The sequence below is a fragment of the Petaurus breviceps genome, unplaced genomic scaffold (genome assembly GCF_028583685.1).
Source record: "Petaurus breviceps papuanus isolate PSGF00001 unplaced genomic scaffold, PetGlider_PUasm1.0 99, whole genome shotgun sequence".
NCBI classification, from domain to species: Eukaryota; Metazoa; Chordata; class Mammalia; order Diprotodontia; family Petauridae; genus Petaurus; species Petaurus breviceps.
In genome coordinates this window covers 19,048,109-19,069,797 of record NW_027187465.1, presented here as the reverse complement: position 1 = coordinate 19,069,797, position 21,689 = coordinate 19,048,109, and the positions used below count along the sequence as shown (strand labels likewise).

The following is a 21,689-nucleotide window of genomic DNA, read 5'->3' as shown; positions in this document are numbered from 1 at the left end:
TCCTCTTTCCTTCCTTTCCTTGCCTCCCTCCCTTCCTCGCTCCTTCTTTATTTCCTTTCTTCTTTCTCTCCTTCCTTCCTTCCTTGCCTCCCTCCTTCTCCTTCTCTCTTCCTTTGCCAAGTGTTGGGGATACAACATTTATAAAGATAAGTAAGCACAAGACCCTCCGAGGAAGGAGAGCAGCTTATTTCCAGCCTTGGTGATGGGCTGCTCTTCTAGGCAGCTGCCCGGTCACTGCAGCCTCCCACCACAGCCAGGACTGATCAGGTTGGTGATAGAACCCGACGCTGGCATTCTGTGGGGAGGGAGGCCTGGAGGCCTCGACTGGAGAGGGCTTCCAAAGTACAACACAAAAATAAAAGGACAGGAAGAGAAGAGTCACTGATTATCTGTGTGCGCCTGGGCAAATCTCGGCCTCAGTTTACTGATCTGTAAAAGAAGGTGGCTGGACAAGACAGCCTCTGAGATCACTTCTAGCTTTACAACTGTCTCCTTGTGGACTCAAAGACTTATGGGACCTCAAATGGTCGACCGTTTCATTTTACAGATAAGGAAACTGAGTCCTAGAGGCTCAGCGACTCGAACAAATTCCTAACAAAGGCTGGAAAACCAGCTTGATGGGGATTTAGAGCAATGCCAGGCAGTCTGTGGACTTGCTGCACCACATGAATGGGAATGAGGGGCTTCCTGGAAAGAATGCTGGATCTGGGGTCGATCATGTCACCCAAGTCTCAGTTTCCTCATTTGTAAAACGGGGACAATAACACCCAGAGAATGCAAGGCGATGGTTTATGTCAGATGAGATTACATACGTATACTGACAACCAAATACAGATGCCCAAACACAGGCCTATCCATGCATTCACTGGGCGAGGCATCAGAGCGCCAGCCTGGCGACAGTGGTCATCCTCGGAGGCTGGGGCTGCCTCGCCAGCTCCTCAGCAAGAAGGGAGGAGCAGGCAATGGGGCAGGAGGCATGCTAGGCCAGCAGTCAGGACCTCCATGCTTGGTGTGACTCTTATCTCTTCTCTAGCCTTCAGTTTCCTTGAGTGGAAAGAGGCTGGCCCAAATGATCACTAAGGTTCTTTTCAGATCTCATTTAGGGCATCAGAGTCTGCAAAGAGTTCTGGATCTGGAGTCAGACAAGGATCTGGGTTTGAATTCTGGCTCAGTGACATTTAACCTGCGTGATCTCTGGGCTTCTGAATCCCTATCTTTAAAGTGAGGTAGTTGGCCCCTAAGCTCCCTCTTTTCATGGGCCCCATTTCTTTCCTCTTCCCTTTATCCCTGAGGGTACCCTTCTTGAGCATTACTTAGCTCTGCTGGGGGACTCAGAGCCACTGATGCTTTGGCTGGAACACATTAGGCTTACTCAATAAATGCTTGTTGATCAACTGATTCAGAAGACAGCACCTGAGAGACTCCAGTCAGAGAGGACAGAAGCAGGCCACTGGAGGATGAGCTTAGTGAGGAATGCAAATGGGGTACAAAGGACAATTTCCCATGGTCCTGGTTTGGGCCGAGTCCTTGACCCCAAAGGCCATCCATGCAAGGAGAAGAAGCTAGGGAAGAGGATCTTAGGGAAACTGCCTAGGGGCTGGGATGGTTTCTGGAGCTCTCCGGCAGAGGGGCGTTTATGGAATTCCTTCTGCTGACAGAAAAAGAGCTCTGCTGCTTCCTAGCCCAATGTCTCCGCAGTCTGATGCTCCCTCTTCAAATCCACTCCCGCCCTAGAGCTAACTAGATATTTACAATATTCAGAGTTCTATTCACCAATATGCAGTGCGCTTTTCTATGGGTCATCGGAGAGCGGTAAATGTTCCACTCAGAAGACAATCAAGTTCTTCAGACAGACTCAGAGAAGGAGAGAGAAAAAGCAACCAAGGCTTCCAGAGGAGGAAAAAGAGCAAACAAATCTTTCCAGGAGTGAGGCACTCACCGTGGGTCCTCACTCTATGGAAGACCAGCTTGTTCAGGCATGCTGTATAAAGGAACCCAAGCCCAAAGCAATCAGATCTGGCCCTAGAGTGAAGAGATGCTGCTGTGATGGTGTGTAACGAGGTACCACGTCTATTGGCTATCGAATGCTGAGAGAGGGTGCGTGGTGACCCTCTCCCCTAGGGCTAGAGACAGGACTGCAAGACCCTCTTCAACTGCTTTTGTTCCCTGTGGCACCCAGAGGCACACACAGGTGGGGAAGAGTGGATGGGGCCAGGTGGGCGGCCATTCCCATAAAACCAATACAGAGCAAATCTTTGTGAGGAAAGAATGCTGGGCTCAGGAAATAATGTTCGTAGGATCACCTCGGAACGAGAATAAAGGACTTGAACACTATGGAAATTCCCCAAGATCCCTTAATGAAAGCTAGCAAAGGCTCCCCTGACTTTTTCAGATTGAGACCCCACTTCCCCTGCAAAGATCAGAAGTGACATTTCAATTCAGACACTTACTTAAGCTTTGGAAAAATGGGAAGCTGGAGACACTAAGCTGAGCAGTCAACAAGTCTTCCCCTTTAAAAACAGTTTGAAGCATCTTTGGGGCTAGTTTCCTTCAGCCTATCGACTTGAAAAGTGAGCAGCTCCCCCAAAGATTTATTTAACTACTCAGCAGTAAGTACGGTTAGTTAGAGGGATGAGTCTTCCCTGTCCTTTCTTCCAAGCAAGGACAGGCACCCAACGATTCAGGAATAAAATCACAAGAGGTTCTATGATCAGCTCCGGGCAGCTCATTTTTAGGAAGGACTCTCTCTCCCCTGGACAATCTCAACGACATGCTGACTGTTCTTCCCAACTATCCAGCAACAAAAATCATTTTCCCAAGGCCTGGATTAGCTCATCTCATCCCTCTGCTCCCTGCTGCCTCCAGGAAGAAATGCCACCGCCTCAGCCTGGCCCCACTTCACATGACACGTGTCTACATGGAGTACTGCTCTGTCTCTACATTTCGGTCTAATAGAGTCTACCTACTGACGGGCCTCCAAACATGGCACTTCATCTTCCACCTTCTAGCACCACAGCTTTCTTTGGAAGCTCGGCTCTCATGCCCTGTACTAGACGAGGCCTTTTCAGATCCTTCCTCAATTCATTTTGCTCTCCTTCCTCTTCTTTCTTTGTATTTGTGACACATTCCTCGGGCAGTGTAAGATCTTTGGGGGCAGGGACTTGTCTTTGTTGTACTGAGTATTCCTGGCCCTTAGCCCCATGCCTCACATATGCCTCCCATAGGCATCTGTTGAATTGAGAGGCTGTCCAGAAGCGTCTGGAAGAAGACATGAAGGCCAGTGAGAGCCCACACCACATGAGGATCTGCTGAATGAGTCTGGGGGGCAAGTTCAGCTCAGAGAAGACAACTCAGTGGGGGCTGCTGTGTAGCGAAGGTGGGTGCCACTCCTTCCAATAAAGATGGCAAGCCCTGAGGGCAATGAGCCGTACCTGATGGTCACTGAGGTCTCTTCAACTCTGTCATTCTGTGATCTAATTCAACCCACTTTTGTTGTAGTTACACCTACTCCGTGCAAGGTAATGTGGAAATAAAGAAGGAAAAACTACCCAATATTCTTGTAGAATTAATGAGTGGCTGAGGCAACGTCTGAAAAACCTCTAGAGCAGGGCAAATTAAACCAAAAGGTGACCCTGCCTTGGGCCTCCCTGGCTCCCCTTGGCCCGAGAGGGAGTGGCTGCCCTATAGAAAGACTCTCCTGATGCTCGTCGGAATCAGTGGGGCCAAGGGAAGGTCTCATGACAAGATGGAACAGGAGCAGATGTCTGGATGAACACTGGGAAAACGTCAACAGAACAAGCCCTTGAATTCCAGTTTCTGAGCCACAAGTGAAGATGACCAAGGCTATTGGAAAGGCTTGCTGACGGCTCCATGCTGACGTCCCTGCCAGGTCTCACGGCCAGCCTACAGAGGCGGCAGATGGGTCCCAGAGCTACCTTCCTGCTTCCCACAGCTGGGCCAGGGGGGGAGCGCCGGCTCTCAGGAGCCCCTCTTGCCAGAGGGCTGCTGAGTCACTGCTCTGAGACAAAAGAGAATGTCTTTTTTAGAACTGCAGAATGTCAGGGGCTGGAAGGGACCTTGAAGAACAGACTATCAGAACGCAGAAGGGTCCTTGGCACACAGAATGTCACAGCTAGAAGAGATCTTGAACAACAAATATCACCACTAGGAGGGACCTTTGCAGAGTGGAACGGCCGGCCCCGGAGAAGACTTGGAGATCACTGATCCTTTCACTGACCAGAAGTGAAGCGGCCTGCCCAAGGTAAGACTCCTCATCATGGCAGATCTGGGCTGAGAACCTGGGCTCCCGTCATCCTGGGGCCTCCTCCCTCCTTGTGGCCCCCTGAGCCAGGGCACGGAGTGGTCAGCAAATGCTTGGCTCCTCTATGCAGCAGCTCAGACAGCTGTTCACCCCCAAAAGCCGCTGTTCAGCCAGATGTTCATCTGCTACCCACGGCAAGCAAGAAGCTGCGGCTGATGAAGCCCAACAGGAACTCAAGCAGATTGGCTCACTCTAAGGCGAAAAAGGAGGCAGTGGCTCTGACTCTGCAGAGGCCCCTGAGAGTCGATCTCTCGAAGGTACGTGTGCACAGACACTTGCACTGAGTGTGTGTGGGCGCACGTATGTCATGCCTCCTGAAATCCAGTTCTGCTTGGTGCACAGGCATTGCAGGATTCACCTCCGTGAATCCCATCCCAGAGAAAGAAAGGAAGGCCAGAAATGGCCTCTCCTAAAAGGCTGGCCTTATTCCTTCCCAACTTTAGTCTGGCTCGATCCTGCTCCCGAGGAAAGAAGTAGGAGCAGTGGGGCAGATATTGCCAGGAAGCAGAATTAGGATGGGTGTTGGGAGAAACTCTTAACAATAAGGATCAGAGACCTAGAGTAGGAGGCCCCTCAGAACTGTTCTACAGTGGAATGTGCTGCCTTTGGAACCTCCAAATTTTTCTACAGAGCAAAGAAGACCTCAATAATCCTAGGAAGCAGAGATAATATCAGATATGTCAACCTAACTACGTTGGGGAATGTTGCCAGTCTGGCTGGAAGTCTTGGTTTCCAATACCATTTTCACCAATGATCTGGGTGGGCCGGGAAAAGCCACTCATACCAGGATATCTCTGTCTTGGTCCTCACATGTAAAATAGGAAACTGCCTTCTCATCTACAGCTTTTGTGGAAATTAAGCCCATCATGCTAGAAAACATAAAAAGCCAACGTGGTTGGGACCATACCTTGTCATGGGAGGCCATGCTTTCTTTTCAAATAGCCCACGTGAACAGCATCCTTTGGAGCTTAATGAAACCCCTGTAAATGAAAAATGGAGGGATGGGGAAGAAGGGCATGGAGCTGTGAGCTCACCTTGGCGTCTTGTTTGGTTAAGAAATCCACAAAGCCAAACCCTCGGTGGGGGCCCGTCCCCGTCATCTTCTTTGGCAGACGGACTGTCTTCAGCTCCCCGAAGGTGCTAGGAACAAAAGACAACACCCAGGAGTCTAAGAATCAAACAACTCAAAAGGGAAAGGGAGGGAGGGAGAGAGGAAAAGAGGAAGAGAGGGCGGGACCTTGGTTCCCCCAAGCTAATCCCCTCCAAGTTACCTGCAGAACACCACACATGGCTTCTCTGTGGGCCCATGCTGTGGGGGTAAATAGCCCCTTATCCCCCCTCACTGCCCAGGTCCTGAAGGGCAAGCAGTAGATGAGGAGGGAGCCCTGTCAGTTCATCTGACAAGCAGGAAGCCGATTCTCCTGCCAACCTGGCCTTTCCCTCCCCCATTGTGGTAAATACACATTAGCGCACCTGGTTCTCTGAGCATACTCCAGCTCAGAAGGCATCTGTACCGCTGGGCTGGAGACCTCTCATTTGCACACTGGGTCTAGGTCTGAGGCAATTCTGCCAGGGGTTCTGGGAGCTAGTATTTAAATCAGCTTCTATGGGCATGGCCTGTATGGCCTCTATTTAGTGAGGAGTGATGGGGCTTTGTTCCCCTGCAAAAGGGAAAGGGGTGGGGGTGCGTTCAGTGCTTGGGACACAGAGGCAGCTCCTTGACAAATGGCCCACCTGTCGAACCCCAGACACCCTTCTCACCCTGTGTTTTCCTGTTAGGGCCCTGAAGCCAAAGCCAGTTACAAAACTCCAGAGAGCACAGGGCCTTGGCTGGAACCGAATGGAATCAAAGGTAAACACGGCCACTGACCCTTCCCTTCCCCATCTCCAGAAATTCCAGGACAAAAGGCCCATTAGCTCTTGATGCCCAAGACCCTCCTCTTCTTTGCCTTCTCTCATCTCCCTACCCAATCCCCTCTGATGTCCATTTATCACACACACACACACACACACACAAATTGCAGGCAATAAATATTTAATGCACATGGCATCTGAAGAGATTTGTTATTTTATTTGAAAATCTACACACACTCGTCTGTGTGCACGTGGGTGCATGCACACACACACACACACACAGGAACACACACACACACAAGTCTGAGATGCTGCAGGGCCAAAGAGCGATTGGGAATAAACACAGTAAAGGCCATAAATGCTCTCATGAAATGATATAAGCTAAATCCAGAGAGTTAACCCAGTGTACTGCCAGCATGACCAGGCATCTATCTACCCAATTTCCTAAGGCAGTATGGTGTGTAAATGTAGCATTATGAATCCTCAAAATGAATCTGCACGTCTCCTCTGAGCTTTCCCCATCGCCCTCCTTTCCATCCCCCACACCCCCAACCCTTCTCTCTTCTTCTTTGGAAGCAACAGCAAAATAACAGAAGCGTCCCCAGGAGGGAGAGGGAGGGTTGGGGATGCAGCCCGCCGGGCTGTCCCAGCTGCGGCTTTATCTGGGGTGCCGGTGGGGAGCCGGCCATGGGCTCGGGGGAGGATGGAGGGCTGAGGAGGCAGGAGAGGACCTGCCAGGGACGGCAGTGTTGGATGGGGTGGGGATCGAAACGGGAGGTCAAGCGGATGCAGGCTCCCAGGCCCTCCAATACTGGCTTTATTCTGCCACCTAATGGCCAACTCTGCCCACAGCCCAGCCCAGCCTGCCTCCCTCTTCTGCTGCCAGCCCCCACCCCTCCCTGCCTGGTCCTGCCTTTGTACAGGGGGTGGGGGGGCGGCTGGAGTGGAAGCCCCATGGCTCTAAAAGAGCCTCTGTAGGCGAGTTCAAGTAAATAATTGCCCCCCCCACCACCCCAAATGGTCTTCCTTTGCCCTTGTGATAATTAACAATGTCACAATCAGGGCACACCTAAAGACAGAAGTGTGGTTGTGATGATGGACTCCAATTAATTCAGCACCTCTGCTTTCAGGAAGGTCACTCTCAATGATCTGGAGATGGCTCATCCATCGTGGGGATTACTGAGGGAGGGCTCACCTAATCACAGACCTGGAGCTGGGGTGGGACCTCTACAGTCCCTGGTCTAGCCTTCCCTCACTTGACAGGGGAGGAAACTGAGGCTCAGGGAGATGAGGGGACTTAAGGGCCATAGCCTTGGCATCCTTCCTGCAAGCGCCTGCCTGGGGCGTGTCCCCACTGCCACGGAGGATGGGGAGAGTCGCCAGCCATAGGGATCTGACTGCACTGCCAAAGCAGTCATCAAAGTGGGCCCCAAAGCTGGGGTGCCGGATCCTCTCGCCCTCTTCTCCCTCCATTGTGGCCCATTATCCTCATATCACAACCCACTAGCATTTACAGGGCACTTGACAGTTTGTAGCATTTCCATTTGTGTTCACTACAACCCTGAGAGGTTGAGGCTATTATTATACCCATTTTACAGATGAGGAAACTGAGGCAAACAGGGGTAAGTGACTTGCCCAAGATCACACAGCTAGTAAGATCCTGAGGCTGGATTTGAACTCAGGTCTTCCTGACTCCAGTGCTTTCAAGTTCACATCAAATTTGTGCTGCCAGACAAGTTGACTCAGTATTTGTGGAGTTAGCTGTAATTTGCAGTTCTCATTTTTTAGTGAAAATCTCCACTTCCCACAGGCAGATTTCCTTCCAGCCCAGGCCAGAGCCTGGTAGGCTGGTCCAAGCTTGCACGTCTTTGCATGTCTGCATAAAGGGGGTGCCTGTCGGTTAATTCCACATTCGATCCAGCACACAGCAGGCAGCTGGTATGCCATGCATGGTAAGTAGGTGAGGGTCCAGAGGACAGCAATGAAAATAATTATGAGGTTGGAAAGAGGTATGCTGAAGAATGTCTCAAGGAACTGGGATTGTTTCCCCTGAAGAAGGGGAATTGGAGGATGTCAGGGGGTCTGGTGATAGCCGATGATGGGCAGATTGGGGGGAAGATCTGGGGAGTCTAAAAACAGGGGACTGGGGGTCTCCAGCCCTCACCTTGCCCAAAGTGAGTGACATGACCACAGACAAACCCCTTCCTCTCTCTGGGCCTGCTTGCTGTCCATAAGGGGCTTGGGTGAGATGTCCTCTATGTTCTTTTCCAGTCTCTTGGTCCCTTTCTAGGGACAGAATTCAAGAGCCTGGGGAAGTCACTCTTTTCCCCTTCCTACCAAGAACAGCACTAGAGGGAAAAGGCTGAAATAAATAGCACCTGGGAGAATGGAAATGCCATCTTAGGGAAGAGCTTCCTGCCTTAGGGTGAAGGCCACTGGAGGCGCAGGATCGCCCTGATTGTTAGGACTGCCTCCGTCCCCAAATTCTCCTCTATTTCCCTGGCAGCGTAAGGCTGCAGTCATCCCCTTACTCCCAGGGGGTGGGCGCTGTTACGGCTTTCACAATGTCGTTCCAGCAATCCCATCTCACATACGGAGCCAGGAGGACTGGAATTCCAATCTAGCTGTGTGACCCCTGTCTATCGTGTCATTTCCGCGGCCTGTGCCTCAGTGTCCTCTTCTGTAAGAGGGGTGATAACAGCACTCGCCATCCCGGGCTGTTGTGAGGATCAAATGAAAGGGTATCTGTGAAGTGCTTGGCCCAGTGTGTGGCACAGTGTAGGAGCTCTGGAAAGATCAGCTATCATCACTATCGCTGTTACTACTATCACCACTACTGCTGTTATTAAACCCAGTCCCCAGGCCTGGGAGGAAACAAACCAGTCCACTGATCTCTGCAGCTTCTGTCCTCGGCTCCAATCCAGGTGAATGGGGACTGAGCCCAGGCACACCAGCCTCATGGCTACTTCAGCCAGGCCCCCAGAACAAGGGTCCCTCCCCATCACCTCCCCAGTCGGGGCGCCATCCTTGAGAGATGCTATCTTTCTAAATCTGTTTCCCTGGCACTCATCACAGTATCTGGCACACAGTAGGTGCTCCGTATGTGTTTCTTTTTTCCATATATTTGCTCACTCAGGAATTTATTAAACACCCACCAAGTGCTTGGTCACGGGGATACAAAACCGAAATAGATTTACATAGCAGTTTTCATCCCCATCATCCCTCAGCCCTGCTGTCCGTCTCTCTCCTCATGAGACTTCTCTGCTCAGACTGTCTGTCCCTTCCCTCTTCCTCTTGGACTCCCTGGATCCCTTCGAGGCTTGTTTTGGGTACCACCTCCCCCAGGAAACCCATCCTTCCCGAGTGTCCTGGTTATCACTGCACTCTTCCTATGGAAAGAACAATGGAGCCAGTGGTGCTGGGCCCAGGTGCCTCTTACTACTACCCCTGTGACCTTGGGTAAATCACTTCACCTCTGGGCCTCAGTTTTTGGGTCTGGAAAATGAGTGAGGGGGAAGGGAATTGGAGTAGATGGCCTTAAAAATGTCCCCCTGCAGTTCTTCCATCCCTCATCAAATGATCCTGTGTTCACTTATCAGTGGCCACAGACAGAAGTGTAGATTTAGAGCTGCTGAGGATCTTAAAGGCTGCTGAGTCCACCCCCCTCATTATACAGAGGAAGAGATGCTTCGTGGCTTGCCGGAGGACAGAGAGTCAGTAGAGAGCTGAAACAGAAGTCGAATCCAGACCTCCTTGACTCCAAACCATGCATGCCATTTTGTGTTCCTCTCACAGAACACACACTCCCTAAAGGCAAAGACTATGTCTTCTTAGAACCAGAGTGCATTTTGAGGTTCTTAATGTTTAGAGGACTGAACTGGTCTGAATCTGACAGTTCCCTCAATGGAATGCTTCTGGGCTAGCCTGTCACCCTGCCTCACTTTCCCTATCTGAAAAAAGTGACAACAGAGCACAATGGTAATCATTTTCAAAGGAACCCCAAATGAGAATTAAAAATGAAAAGGGGGGGGTGGAGTTGGTGAGAGAAATAAAGCAGGCTGAGCTCCTTGGAGATAAACGATACATAAATACCATCCATGATTACGCTCTTATCTGACAGCAAGGTCTATGAAACAGTTTTTAAGAGGAGCACTGGAGGGCTTTGAAGGAAGCTCACTATGAACTGCGTCACCTTGAGACTGGAGACTGTCATATGGGGGAGAGCCTGAGACGGGGAGAGATGGGAGAAGGGAGAGATGGTAAGTAAAATAACAGGGAGGCTGTGGACTCCCATCAGAGGCTCAGGCTTCCCTGCCCGGGGAAGGAGAGATGCACACTCCCTACTGTGTGGATAATAGAAACCACAAAATAGCAATTACTGTATCAGAAACTGTGAATAAAGAGGACATACTGGGCCTTTAAACATGCCCCCTTCTCCCTCCCCCACCATGCTCACACTTCAGTAACAAACTCACACCTCACTTTTCCAATTATTTCATTCACCTCCAGTTCACCAATTACTCCTTCAAGCCCCCCCCCCCCATCATGATTTGTTGTGAATTTGTGGGTTTTCAACAACAGGATTGTTTTCGCATTTCTAATTTATTTCGAGGTGTGTGGTGGCTGCGGAGGTGGTGGTGATGGAGGGGGGAGTGGGAGGGGTGTGGAAGGTGCCCAGAGGGGGAGAGGGAGGGCTGTCTGGATCTGCAAACCAATTATGCCCAGACCCTCCAGTCAACAACTCCAAGGTATGCAAATCATGTTTGCACACAGGCCTGGAATGCAAAAACAATGCTTGGGATGTAGCTGCTGAATGGGGATTTCCTTACTTCATGGAAATTTTGAGCTGGCAAATCGGACTGGCATTGAGGGAGGGTTGGCGCCCACCTGCCTGGGGTTTTGGGCTCTGCTCCTGGAAAGGGAGGAAGCGCACGCCACACAAATCCTCTCCTGTCTTTATGCCTAGAGAGACCCTTAGAAGCTGAGTTCCTAGGAAGCCGGGGGTGAGGGGGGAAGGGGGAAGCGGGATGTCCTTCTGTCTCTGTGGCGTGTCCTCTTTGGCACTGGGGAGGAGGTGCACAGCTGTCAGCAGGCCCTCCCCCAAGCATTCTGGCACCAAGGTGCTTGACCTCTTCTTCTCCAGGGCCCCATCTCCTGACTCCTACCCTCTCACTCTAACACCTCCGAAGCATCACACGGGAGAAGGTGTACTGGTGTGACACAAACCTCCCTCTGCACACAAAGTGACACCGAGGAGGAAGGGACATCAATGGCAAGGCAGGAGGACCTGGCACCAGAGCATCAAGGAGGGGAGAAGCTTTCTAGACGAGAACTAAAGGCTCTTCCCCTTTCCCTTATGGTGACCGCACTGTCCAAGGGAACAAACACACTGTAAATATCTGAGTCCAACCCCCTTGTTCTACAGATGAGGAAACAGGAGTGGGAGAGGGGAAGAGAATCCTTGCAGTAGCTTTCCTCTTCAGGGATGGGTTAGGACTGGGTGGCCTAATGGATGGCCCCTTCCAATGATGACATCCCACCAGACATGACCCCCATCACCCGGAGCTGCTGCATTGGCACACACTCCCATAGGGCTATGAAACTTTTACTTCCAAACATTGTTCTTTTTTTTTTTTGGAGAGCAATTGGGGTTAAGTAACTTGCCCAAGGTCACATGGCTAGTTTTTGTGTGTGTGTGTGTGTGTGTTAAGTGTCTGAGGCCAGATCCGAACTCAGGTCCTTCTGACTCCGGGCCGGCGCTCTACTCACTGCACCACCTAGCCGCCCCCAAAGGTTGTACTTTCTGAAAACAGTTTTTGTCTTTTTTTGGAGGGGGGAAGGTAAGGTACATTGGGGTTAAGTGACTTGTCCAAGTTCACACAGCTAGTAAGTGTTAAGTGTCTGAGGCCAGATTTGAACTCAGGTCCTCCTGACTCCAGGGCTGGTGTTATATTCACTGTGCCACCTAGCTGTCCCAAAACTTAACAGTTTGGGCTAGCCTCTCCCTTCCCTTTAATCTCCATCCTTCTCCTGGTCCCTGCCCCTAACTGGCCTTGAGGCTGAGGTGGCTAGGCAGTGGTGCTCCATGGACAATTTAGACATTTCCCCTGTGCCCCATTAAAGCTTGGATTATGAATCACTGAAGCTCTGGAAAATGGGGGCCATTGTAGTAGGGGCCACTAGAGGCATGTGTGTGGGAGCTGGACAAAAGAGAGAGTGACGTTATTTCATTTAACCCTGATAGGCAGGGCAGGATTGTGCCCATTTGATGAACGGGCAAGTGGAGGCTGAGCTATGATCATAAGCTGCCACAGCTATACTTGTGTCCCTTCAGACAGGGAAGGACCTTCAGCGGCTGCTCAGCCCCTCTACAGAGCACAGCCATAAGTGGATATTCAGCTGCTGCCTGAAGACCTCAGTGACAGCAAGCCCCGGACCTCCAAAGGGGGCCCACCTGGAACGCTGGAATCTTTCACAGAAGCCAAGGTGCCACTAACTCACTGCATTTCTGGCCCTGCCGCTGCCTCTGGAAGCAGAACATCTGGGTTCAGATTCAGCTTCTGATGCTAATCACCCTGCTCGCTCTCTCCTGTGGCTACAAAACAAAGAGATGTCCTATGGGCCCTCTCCTCTGCTCCTGATCAGGTGTTGCTTTTACAAACATTAATATTTGACATTTTTTTAAAGAGGTGCTGGTCTTTCTGATTTCAATTTTCCATGGCTGCCGAAGTAGGAAGGTACCTTGGGCTCGGTTTCCAGCATTCTTCCCTCCCTATATCATGTGGAATAATCAATAGGAGGCGTGGTCCCGCTCTCAATGACGTCATCATACAGTCGGAGAGAGAGGTCAGACACACATACCACCCTCTCCCACAAAGCCTGTCAGTCACACAACAGACAGCCACCTGTGCTAAAGGCCTGTCTGAAGGCCACCAAGCAGTCAAGACTAGAACTTCTGTCTTCTTTTCCCATCCCGTAAAGTGACAAGTACAGACTGAGACCTAGAAGAGAGGCTGCCATGTATGGCCCCTTCATTCTAGAGATGCAGAAACTGAGGCAGGTCTCATCTGATCTTCACAATTACCCCAGAACTCAAGTGCTATCAATGTTCCCCTTTTATAGTAGGCAGAAAGGGTCACACATCGACTAATCCTGAGGCAGGATTTTCACTCAGCACTTAGCAACCAATTATCAGCCAGGTGCTGGGGATGCAAAGGCATGAGGCAGTCCTGCCCTCAAGGAGCTTATGTTCTAGTCAACCATAGGGAAAGATGCTTCAGAAGAGCCATCTCTGTTGGTCAGACAGACACAGAAACACACCTAGCTTAGGAACCAAGCTGACAAACTGAGAAAGGCATTCTGAGGGAGAACTGTCCCTAGCCCATCTTTCCAACCTCACTACTACAACGGCTAGAGATAAGGCAGCCGTGTACTGGGAGGTGACAGGCAACAGCAGTTACCCCCCCACAGCCCGGGTGCTGACAAACCAACATGTGGTGACAGGAGCTCCTCTAGCTAAGCAGACCCTTCAAGATGACTAGAAATTCTGTGGTCCCTTTTACTTTGAATTCTATGGAAGTGAAGTGCATCAGGGGGAGGATGTAAAGCTTTCAGAAGTTACTAAAACCAGTTTTGGGAAAAGTTGAAATATATACATTTTTTAATCATTCCTTACAGAGATTAAAAAAAAACACCATTCTGTTAGCATAAAATCATAAGATGTATCATGCACATTTTGGTTTGCTCATAATATGAGTATGTTTGGAATATTTAGCACTGAGGAGGCCTGGGAAGTAGCTGAAAAGATACAGGGGGAAAATGTATTCTTTTCTTTTTGACTATTCCTTCCTTTCTCAATCTTTAATCTCCCCCTCCCCCACCACACACACACACACACACACAGAGAAAAGAATCCATTAGCAGGATGGGCTACGATAACCATGGGGACATTAGACCAGAGACCAGGCTAGCTGAAGGTGGGCTAAAAGAACTGAGAGTGTTTAGCCTGGAGAAGACAGCTCCAGGTGGGCAGGGTCTGAGGACAGTCTCTGAATGGATGAAGGGCTTCCCTGTGGAAGAGAGATGAGGCTTGTTTAGCCTGGGATGTGATGTAGAGGCAGATTAAGGCTGGATGTCAGAACGAATCAGATCTGTCTAAAAGTGGCCTGGGCTTCCAAAGGGAGGTCGTGGTGGTTCGGGGAGTGGGGGGCGAGCTGTGAGTTCCCTGTCCCCTACAGTCTTTACCTAGTGCCTGTGATAGCCACTGTTGATAGGATCCTAAAGGTCCCTTTCAATCCCAAGTCTATGGAAGGATACAGAGGGAAAATCAATTCATTTCCCCTAGTTTTCCTCTTTTTTTCCTGCTGGAGTTACGTCTATTTCTGGCAAAGAAAGAAGGCAAGAAAACAATCGAGGGGGGCTGAGTCAACAGGTTTTTACTGGGAAATGAGCTCTCCACCTTTCCTGGAGCAAACACAGATGTCTTTACCAGTAATGAGCTTTGGAGGTCAAGCAACAGCTTGGACACATAGAAGGAGTGAGGGGTAAAAGATGGACGGTGCCAGCACTTCCTCATACACCAACATAAGTAGAGGGAAGCCGCCAACACACTGGTCATCTATGCTCAATGCGGGGCTGTGGAAGGAGTCACAGAATACAGTGCTAGAGGGACTTCAGAGACCACTCTGGTTACCTGGTTAGAACAGAGACCCCTCCACAACACAGTCAGTAGGCGGTCATCCAGCCAGAAGACACCCACTAAGCAGCAGAAATAGGGGAGGGGTAGGATGGGGCAGGCAGCAGCTCATTCTATCATGGGATAATTCTACTAGCTGGGCCGAAGTCTTGCCTAAATCAGCTCCTCTTCAGCTCACACTCCCTGCTCTCAGTCCCACCCTTTAGAACCAAGAAGAAAGATGGAAGATTGATGGGTGTAAGTGGAGAGAGATCCCCATATCTGAGATCATGGGTCCTTTAAATAACCACAGTGGTTACCATCTAGTTGAAGATTCATATATTGATAGGAAAGCAAACCCCAAAGCCATCTTGATAGTCCAGAATGGGGTGGACTCAACAATGAACTCAGGTGGCACTTTTCCTCTTGTATCTCAACAAGTTGGCTAAGATTGTGCAAAAGGCTGCTGGGCAAAGGCCAGGGCCACCTCTGTGTTTGAGAATAACATACCTTCAGGCTTACAGAATATAAGCTCTCTGAGAGCACGTGGGGATTGTTTCTCTGTATCCTTTGCACACAGAGTAGGCATTGAATCAATGCACATTGACAGATAAGTTGCTTTAGGCAACATCAGCCAGTAAATTATTTCATGCAGTGGAGTCAGTGGGCATTGCCAGGGGCATTAGCTCATGCCTGTGGTGTGACCAAAATATACTACCAACAACTCACATTTCTATGGCATTGTGGGGTTTCCAAAGAGTTGCCCCCGCCCCCAACAGCCCTTTGAAGTTGGCTGTGGTCATTACACTCATTTTAGAGGTAATGTGACTTGCCCTGGCTCTTAAATGAGGATCTGATACGAGTATAAAAGTCTTCTGAAAATTTTAAAGAATTACATCAACATATTTTTATATGTCAGTGAGGTGGTACAGTGGATAGAGTAATGGACCTGAATTCAAATTCTGTCTCAAATATGTAAACCAAGTCAAATTACTTAACCTTTCCTAGCCTTAGTTCCCTCGCCTGTAAAATGGGGAGACCTACAAAAGAGTACCCTTATCGTAGGGTTGCTACGAGGATCAAAGGAGAAAACAGGTGGGAAGTGTTTTGCAAACCCTTAAAACGATGTATGAAAGTTAGCTGTTATGGCGCCCCTTGGCATACACCTTGAAGCAGGCCCTTTTCTCTGAAAGCATATCGATGGTGAGTTTACAGAGTTGTTTCCTTGGGAAGTATGGCTAATGGTTTCTGAAGGCCCGGTTGTCACCTTTTCTCTTTTTCTTCTTTGTTAGAAAGTTGTCTTTAAAACCAAGCTTTTCCCATGACTTTGTACCCATTGTGGGGAGAGCTGGACATTAGAGATATCCCCTTATCATGCTCAGGGGAACTCTGCCTTTCATGAGTGTGCCCCTAAGACTGAAAACCAGCCAGCTTCTGAACCACAGAAGAGGACGGATGATGAGTGTGGTATTTCTCCTCTCTCAATAGCCTTTCATCAGGGCACTTTCATAGCAAGCATGGGCCTCTCCTTCTATAGCTGAGAAATCCTAGAGTCTGGAATCTGTTCAATACTACTATCCCTGGATCAGAGCTGGGGCCAGAGTGGAATGAACCCAAGAGCCTGGAGGGCCTAAGTGGCTACAGGTTAGCTTTTACTGGCTTACTGTGGCTTGGTGGGGGGTTGGAATCCTGGGGAGTCAGAAAGGGGGGGTGCTGCTTCAAGAACAATGAGACTGTTGGAGAAACCATGAGACATCCTTTACAAAGATAAACCAGTAGGAGCTCAAGCTCCTGAGGCCAAAGCCATTTTCTGGGACCTGTTGTAGGGCAGTGTAATAAGAATGTAAATTTTAAAGATCTTCCCTGCCCCTAGGCTAATGTGCACCTGAAGCCTGGGGTGGGAGGCTTGTTTTTCAGTAGACACTTCTTGATTGGCCAGTGAGTCAATAAGGTTGTTACATTCTCTGAGCCAGGAGAAGGCTATATAAGCCCTGATGTGTAGCTTTGTTTTGGGACTCACTTTGAGAAGTGTTCTGTGATTTGATCTGAATTCTGGGAAGCCGTTGTTGAGAGTCCCCCGGCTTTGAAAAACCCAGATGTGGAAACCCAGATGTTGACTGGGTATGGATGTAATGGTTGGACAGTTTGGAAAGCTGTCTACTTGATCTGTTAATGTCTTGATAATTCTGTCTGTATATTTTGAAGTTTGGGGTGCTGACCTTTTTCCCCTGAACAAGGTAAACGATATATGTCTGACTGATTAAAGTAAGCTTGTTAACCCATTTTGAGTTGCTTTCCTTTAACAAAGCAGATCCCAGAACCTGTATGGGCAGCAAACCCTGAGGATGCGCTTGGGGTGCTTGCTGCTACAGGCAAGTGCTGCTGCTATGTACGTGGGGAGGGGCTTTGGCAAAAATACCCTTACCTATAAGATTTTGTAGGTAAGGGTATTTATTTATTGTCTTTTTTTTTCTTTTAAAAGAACTGACTTCTTAGAGGTGTCAATCAACTGTCATTCACCATCCCATCCCACCCCTCCAAAGAAATTCATAGCACTGCACTGCTATCCACAACAAATGAGGAAGATTTATGGGGGGGATATGGGCAAGAATTGCCCAAGATCAGTGGCCATGAATGGACTGGGATCTGTGCCATCAAAGGGGAAGGTCATTAATGAGATCATGGAGCACAGGGCCTTTGGGCTCATGTAGCCCAACTCCACTCATTTTACAGAGGAGGAGAATGAGGCCCAGGGAAATGAGATGACCTCTCCAAGGCCTCCCAGGCAGGTGTGACAAAGGCGTAATCCAAATCCTAGCCTCCCGATCCCAAATACAGGGCTTTTTTCACTGCTCCATGCCGTCTGGCACAGCAAATCACTGAAACATTTAAGTAATTCGACAACAAACAGAATCTAAGGAGATGGGGGTGGGAAGGTGACAGCCAAAGTGAAGGAGCAGAGTGAGAAAACAGCCTCCCTTGTTTCAGCTTGGCTTTGTTTGTTGGGGTTGTCTCTGGTCTGGACCTGTGAGCATTTAATGCGTGTGGGTCACTCCCAGCATGTGGCATTCTTCCACTGATGCCAGCTAGTAACTCATGGGTAACTTAGATCGCTGTCGATTTAGAGCTAAAGGAGACCTTAGGAAGTCATCCATTCCTTCCTCCCCAATCTACAGGGGACGGGAGCCAACGCTGGTCACTCTGACCTTTGTCTTGCCATGGGACTTGGGAGACTGGAGGAGAGAGTGAGGCTGATGACTTTGGTCACTGTCTCTCAGATCCAATTCACACACAAATCAAGACATCATGTTTGTGATGTCACTGGTCTTTTTTGAGGATGAAGGATGAACAAAAACAAGGGAGGAGACTGAGTCCTAGAGAACTGACTTACCCAAGGCCAAACAGATGCAGAGCAGGGGAGTCAGCCTGGGCGGGTCTGGGCCCCACCCTCCTTTCCTTCCATTTCACCTACATGGCCACATTCTCACACCAGCACATGCTCCAGGCAGAACTGGAATCAAGGTCTTCCTGTCCCCACAGCCAGCCTCCTGTGGCCCAATAACCTTAGTTATTGATTGTTAACTGTCAATAACATGGGTGGTACGATACAAAGGGCTCTGGGCTGAGAGTCAAGGACCCAGGGAGCCAAGGAGCTTAAGGTCCAGTTGAGTCAGTAACTCAGGTGATGCTGGCCAAGGCCTTTGCTTTCTGGGCCCAAGTAGCACTCCAGTAGAATAAGGGAGCTGGCTAACTAACAAAGGTATCACTACACTCTTGTCCAGCTCTTTAACATCCCATGGTAGTATGGGGATTGGGAGAATTTTGGAGGTTGACTAAGGAAATAACCTTATTTTCACAATGAAAAACTTTCCTGCATATTGTAAATATATTAAATACAATGGATCCAAAGTCAAGGGATCAGGGTTCCAATCCCAACTCTACTAACTTGGTAGCGGTGTAACCTTGGACAATTTACTTAACCTTACTGGGCCCCAATTTCTTCACCTGGAGACAAAATGAAGGTTTTGTACTTTACTGAAGAGTTTTCTCTAAAGCTGTAAGTATTTATACTATGGTCTGCAAAATTTAGTTTGGGAGGTGTGGAGCAGGGAGGGAATCTTTGGACCCTGCCAAGATCTGATTAGATATCAGGCAATGCTAAGAAAAAACTGGCTGGTTAGTTTATGTGACCTCACATGGACTCAGGGATCTGGAGGAAAAAGGTGGCTGAATGGATAGAACACCAGGCCTGGAGTCAGGAGACTCATCTTCCTGAGTTCAAATCTGGCCTCAGACACTTACTAGCTGTGTGACCCTGGGCAAGTCACTTCACCCTGTCTGCTTCAGTTTCCTCCTCTGTAAAATGAACTAGAGAAGGAAGTGGCAAACTGCTCCAGGATCTTTTCCAAGAAAACCCCAAATGGGGTCATGGAGTGTCAGACATGATTGAAAAACGACTCACCAACAACTAAGATGAAGAGAGCAGCCTGAAAGGCATGGTTTAGTGGTTCTCTAAGTCCTTTCTCAAATGCTCTCTCCAGACGGGAGCTGGAAGGGACCAGTGGCAATGGACCTCCCTCTTCCACAGCTCCCAACGAGGGGTCATCCAGCCTTTGTCCAGAGCCCCTCCCAGAGACAGGCTATGGCACTCTGGGATAACTCTAAAGATTAGAAAGTTGTAGCCTATATCAGAATGCAGCTGTCTTAGGGAGGGAGGAGGGGAAGAAAATTTAAAACTTATTTAAAGTAAATAAACTAAAATTAAAAAAAAAAGTTGCTCCTCACCTTGGGCCCACTCCTGTTCACTGCTCCTGGTTCTGCAGTTCTAGTCTGATCCCCTTCCTACATGAGAGACTACTGGATGCCTAGACAATACTATGATCGCTCTCCACCCCTCTCTGTCAGACCTCAGATATCCTTAAGAGGTCAGCTTGTTCAATTTTCCCATTTCACAGATGAAGAAACAGAGGTAAAGTAACTTGAAACAAGGGAGGTGACCATCAGAGGCAGGATCTGAACCCACATCCTCTGACCCCAGGGCACTTTCCACTGTGCCATGCTGCCTCTGGATGGAACTATCTAATTCCTCCATCTGATTCGTAAGGCTCTCCTCCATCTTAGTGGCTCTCTGTGGTACTGTCCAGCTTAAGAATCTTCTTCTTAAAATGGTGTGGTCAGAAGTGAACCCACTGCTCTAGATGGGTATGACCAGGACACAGGACAGCAGGATGGTCCCCATCCTTCGTCTGACATGCCTCCCGTCTCCCTTCGGCCTGAGACTCATACTGACCTTGCCCAGGTGCTGCTAGTTTAGGAAAACCAGGGAAGAAAACACTTTCTGAAGTCCAGGAGCCTCTGATCTGTCACCTGTAGGCTGAGCCCATGGGGACTTGGCTTTTCCTTCAGTAAAAAGAGGTCTAGGCAGACCTTCACTCCCAAAGAAGGCTTATGGAAATACTTGGCAGAAGGCTTTTTGCTCCAGTGCCCACCTCTTTCCCCTCAGGGTCTCAGCAGCCTCTAGGACAGCTAATCCCATTAAAAGAAAATAAAGTGGATAATTCTCACTAATGAAATCATTACAAAGATGTGGACAGCCAGAGGTGGGCATTTAGAATCAACTTCATGCTCTTCTGTGACATGATGCCCCAGCAGAGGAAATGTCTGAAAGGAAGGGGAAATAAGAGCCGTAACACCCTCGTTCTCGTTAGCTTAAGTCTCATTAGAGAATGAATCTGCTTTCAATGGAACGTTCCAATTACTATCATCACTATCATCTCCAGAGGAACCGAAGAAAAGAGAAAGCAGATGATGTTAGCGGAAGAATGCAGGACATGAGGTTATAAGATCTGGGTTCCAATCCAGCCTCAGCTCAGACACTTACTGGCCATGTGAGCTCTCGGAACCTCAGGCAATCAGTCAATCAACAAGCAGGTATTAAGCACTACATTTAGGCTGTGAACTGCAAGGCCAGAGAGACTTCCTAGTCTGGAAGCTCCTACAGTTAAGCAAGCACAGGGTAGTAACACAAGGTATTACAACTGGAAGTAATACAACTGCAGAACAGGAAACTGATGGAGAGGAATCAGCTGGGTCTTTCTTGGTCACCAGGACTCGGCTGACCTCTCACCCTGGACCCTCCCTTCACTCCTGGGGCCTTCTCTCCACCCTACAATATCCCCAGTTGGGAACTCCCTCAGGGACATCTCTGCTACTGACCTGAGGACTTTGCCACCAGGCCCCTCAAAAGGGTCACTGTTCTCTCCTCCCTTTTATAGCTTCTTTTTACATGTGGTCTTCTCCAGTTAGAATGTAAGCTCCTTGAGGGCACAGAGAGTCTTTCTTTTTGCTTGTAATTTTATCTCCAGCGTTTAGGGCAGTGTCTGGCACATAGCAACTGCTTACTAAATGTCTGTTATCTATCTACCTAGCAACTAGGTGGTGCAGTAGGTAAAGAGACTCAATTTCCTCATTTGTAAAATGGGGATAATAATAATCTTTCTGTTTGTCCTTCATTTTGGAGAGGACTGATGACATCACAGGGGGATGTCTTGGCTTGCACCTGAACTGGACCGATGTGAGGAAGAGTGACGCAAAGGCATCGGCCGCACTCTCCAGAGTCACAGAAGGCCAGTGACAAGACAAAAGTCAGTTTGATTGGCAATGGCCCAGGACGCGGTGGGTGACCTTGGAGGCTCTGACGTCTGACCAAGCTCTGAGCCTGCTTCAGCTGCCTCTATGGTTTGGGACAAACTGCCCGTGGGGGAGGGGGAAGTCTTTCCATGCTTGGGGTGGACAGCCCCCTACTTCACCAATGGGTCTGAGGCCTGTCAGTTGCCCTCA

At 49.3% G+C, this 21,689-nt stretch overlaps 1 protein-coding gene across 3 annotated transcripts in view; it reads right to left on the bottom strand.

The window, feature by feature from the left end:
- RBM19 (RNA binding motif protein 19) overlaps window positions 1-21,689 on the bottom strand; it is a 189,046-nt gene that overhangs the window by 69,287 nt on the left and 98,070 nt on the right. For all 3 annotated transcript variants that reach the window (XM_069081714.1, XM_069081715.1, XM_069081716.1), the window contains exon 22: window positions 5,356-5,461. In XM_069081714.1, the coding sequence (XP_068937815.1) occupies window positions 5,356-5,461 (106 nt within the window). The remainder of the gene's footprint in view (window positions 1-5,355; window positions 5,462-21,689) is intronic.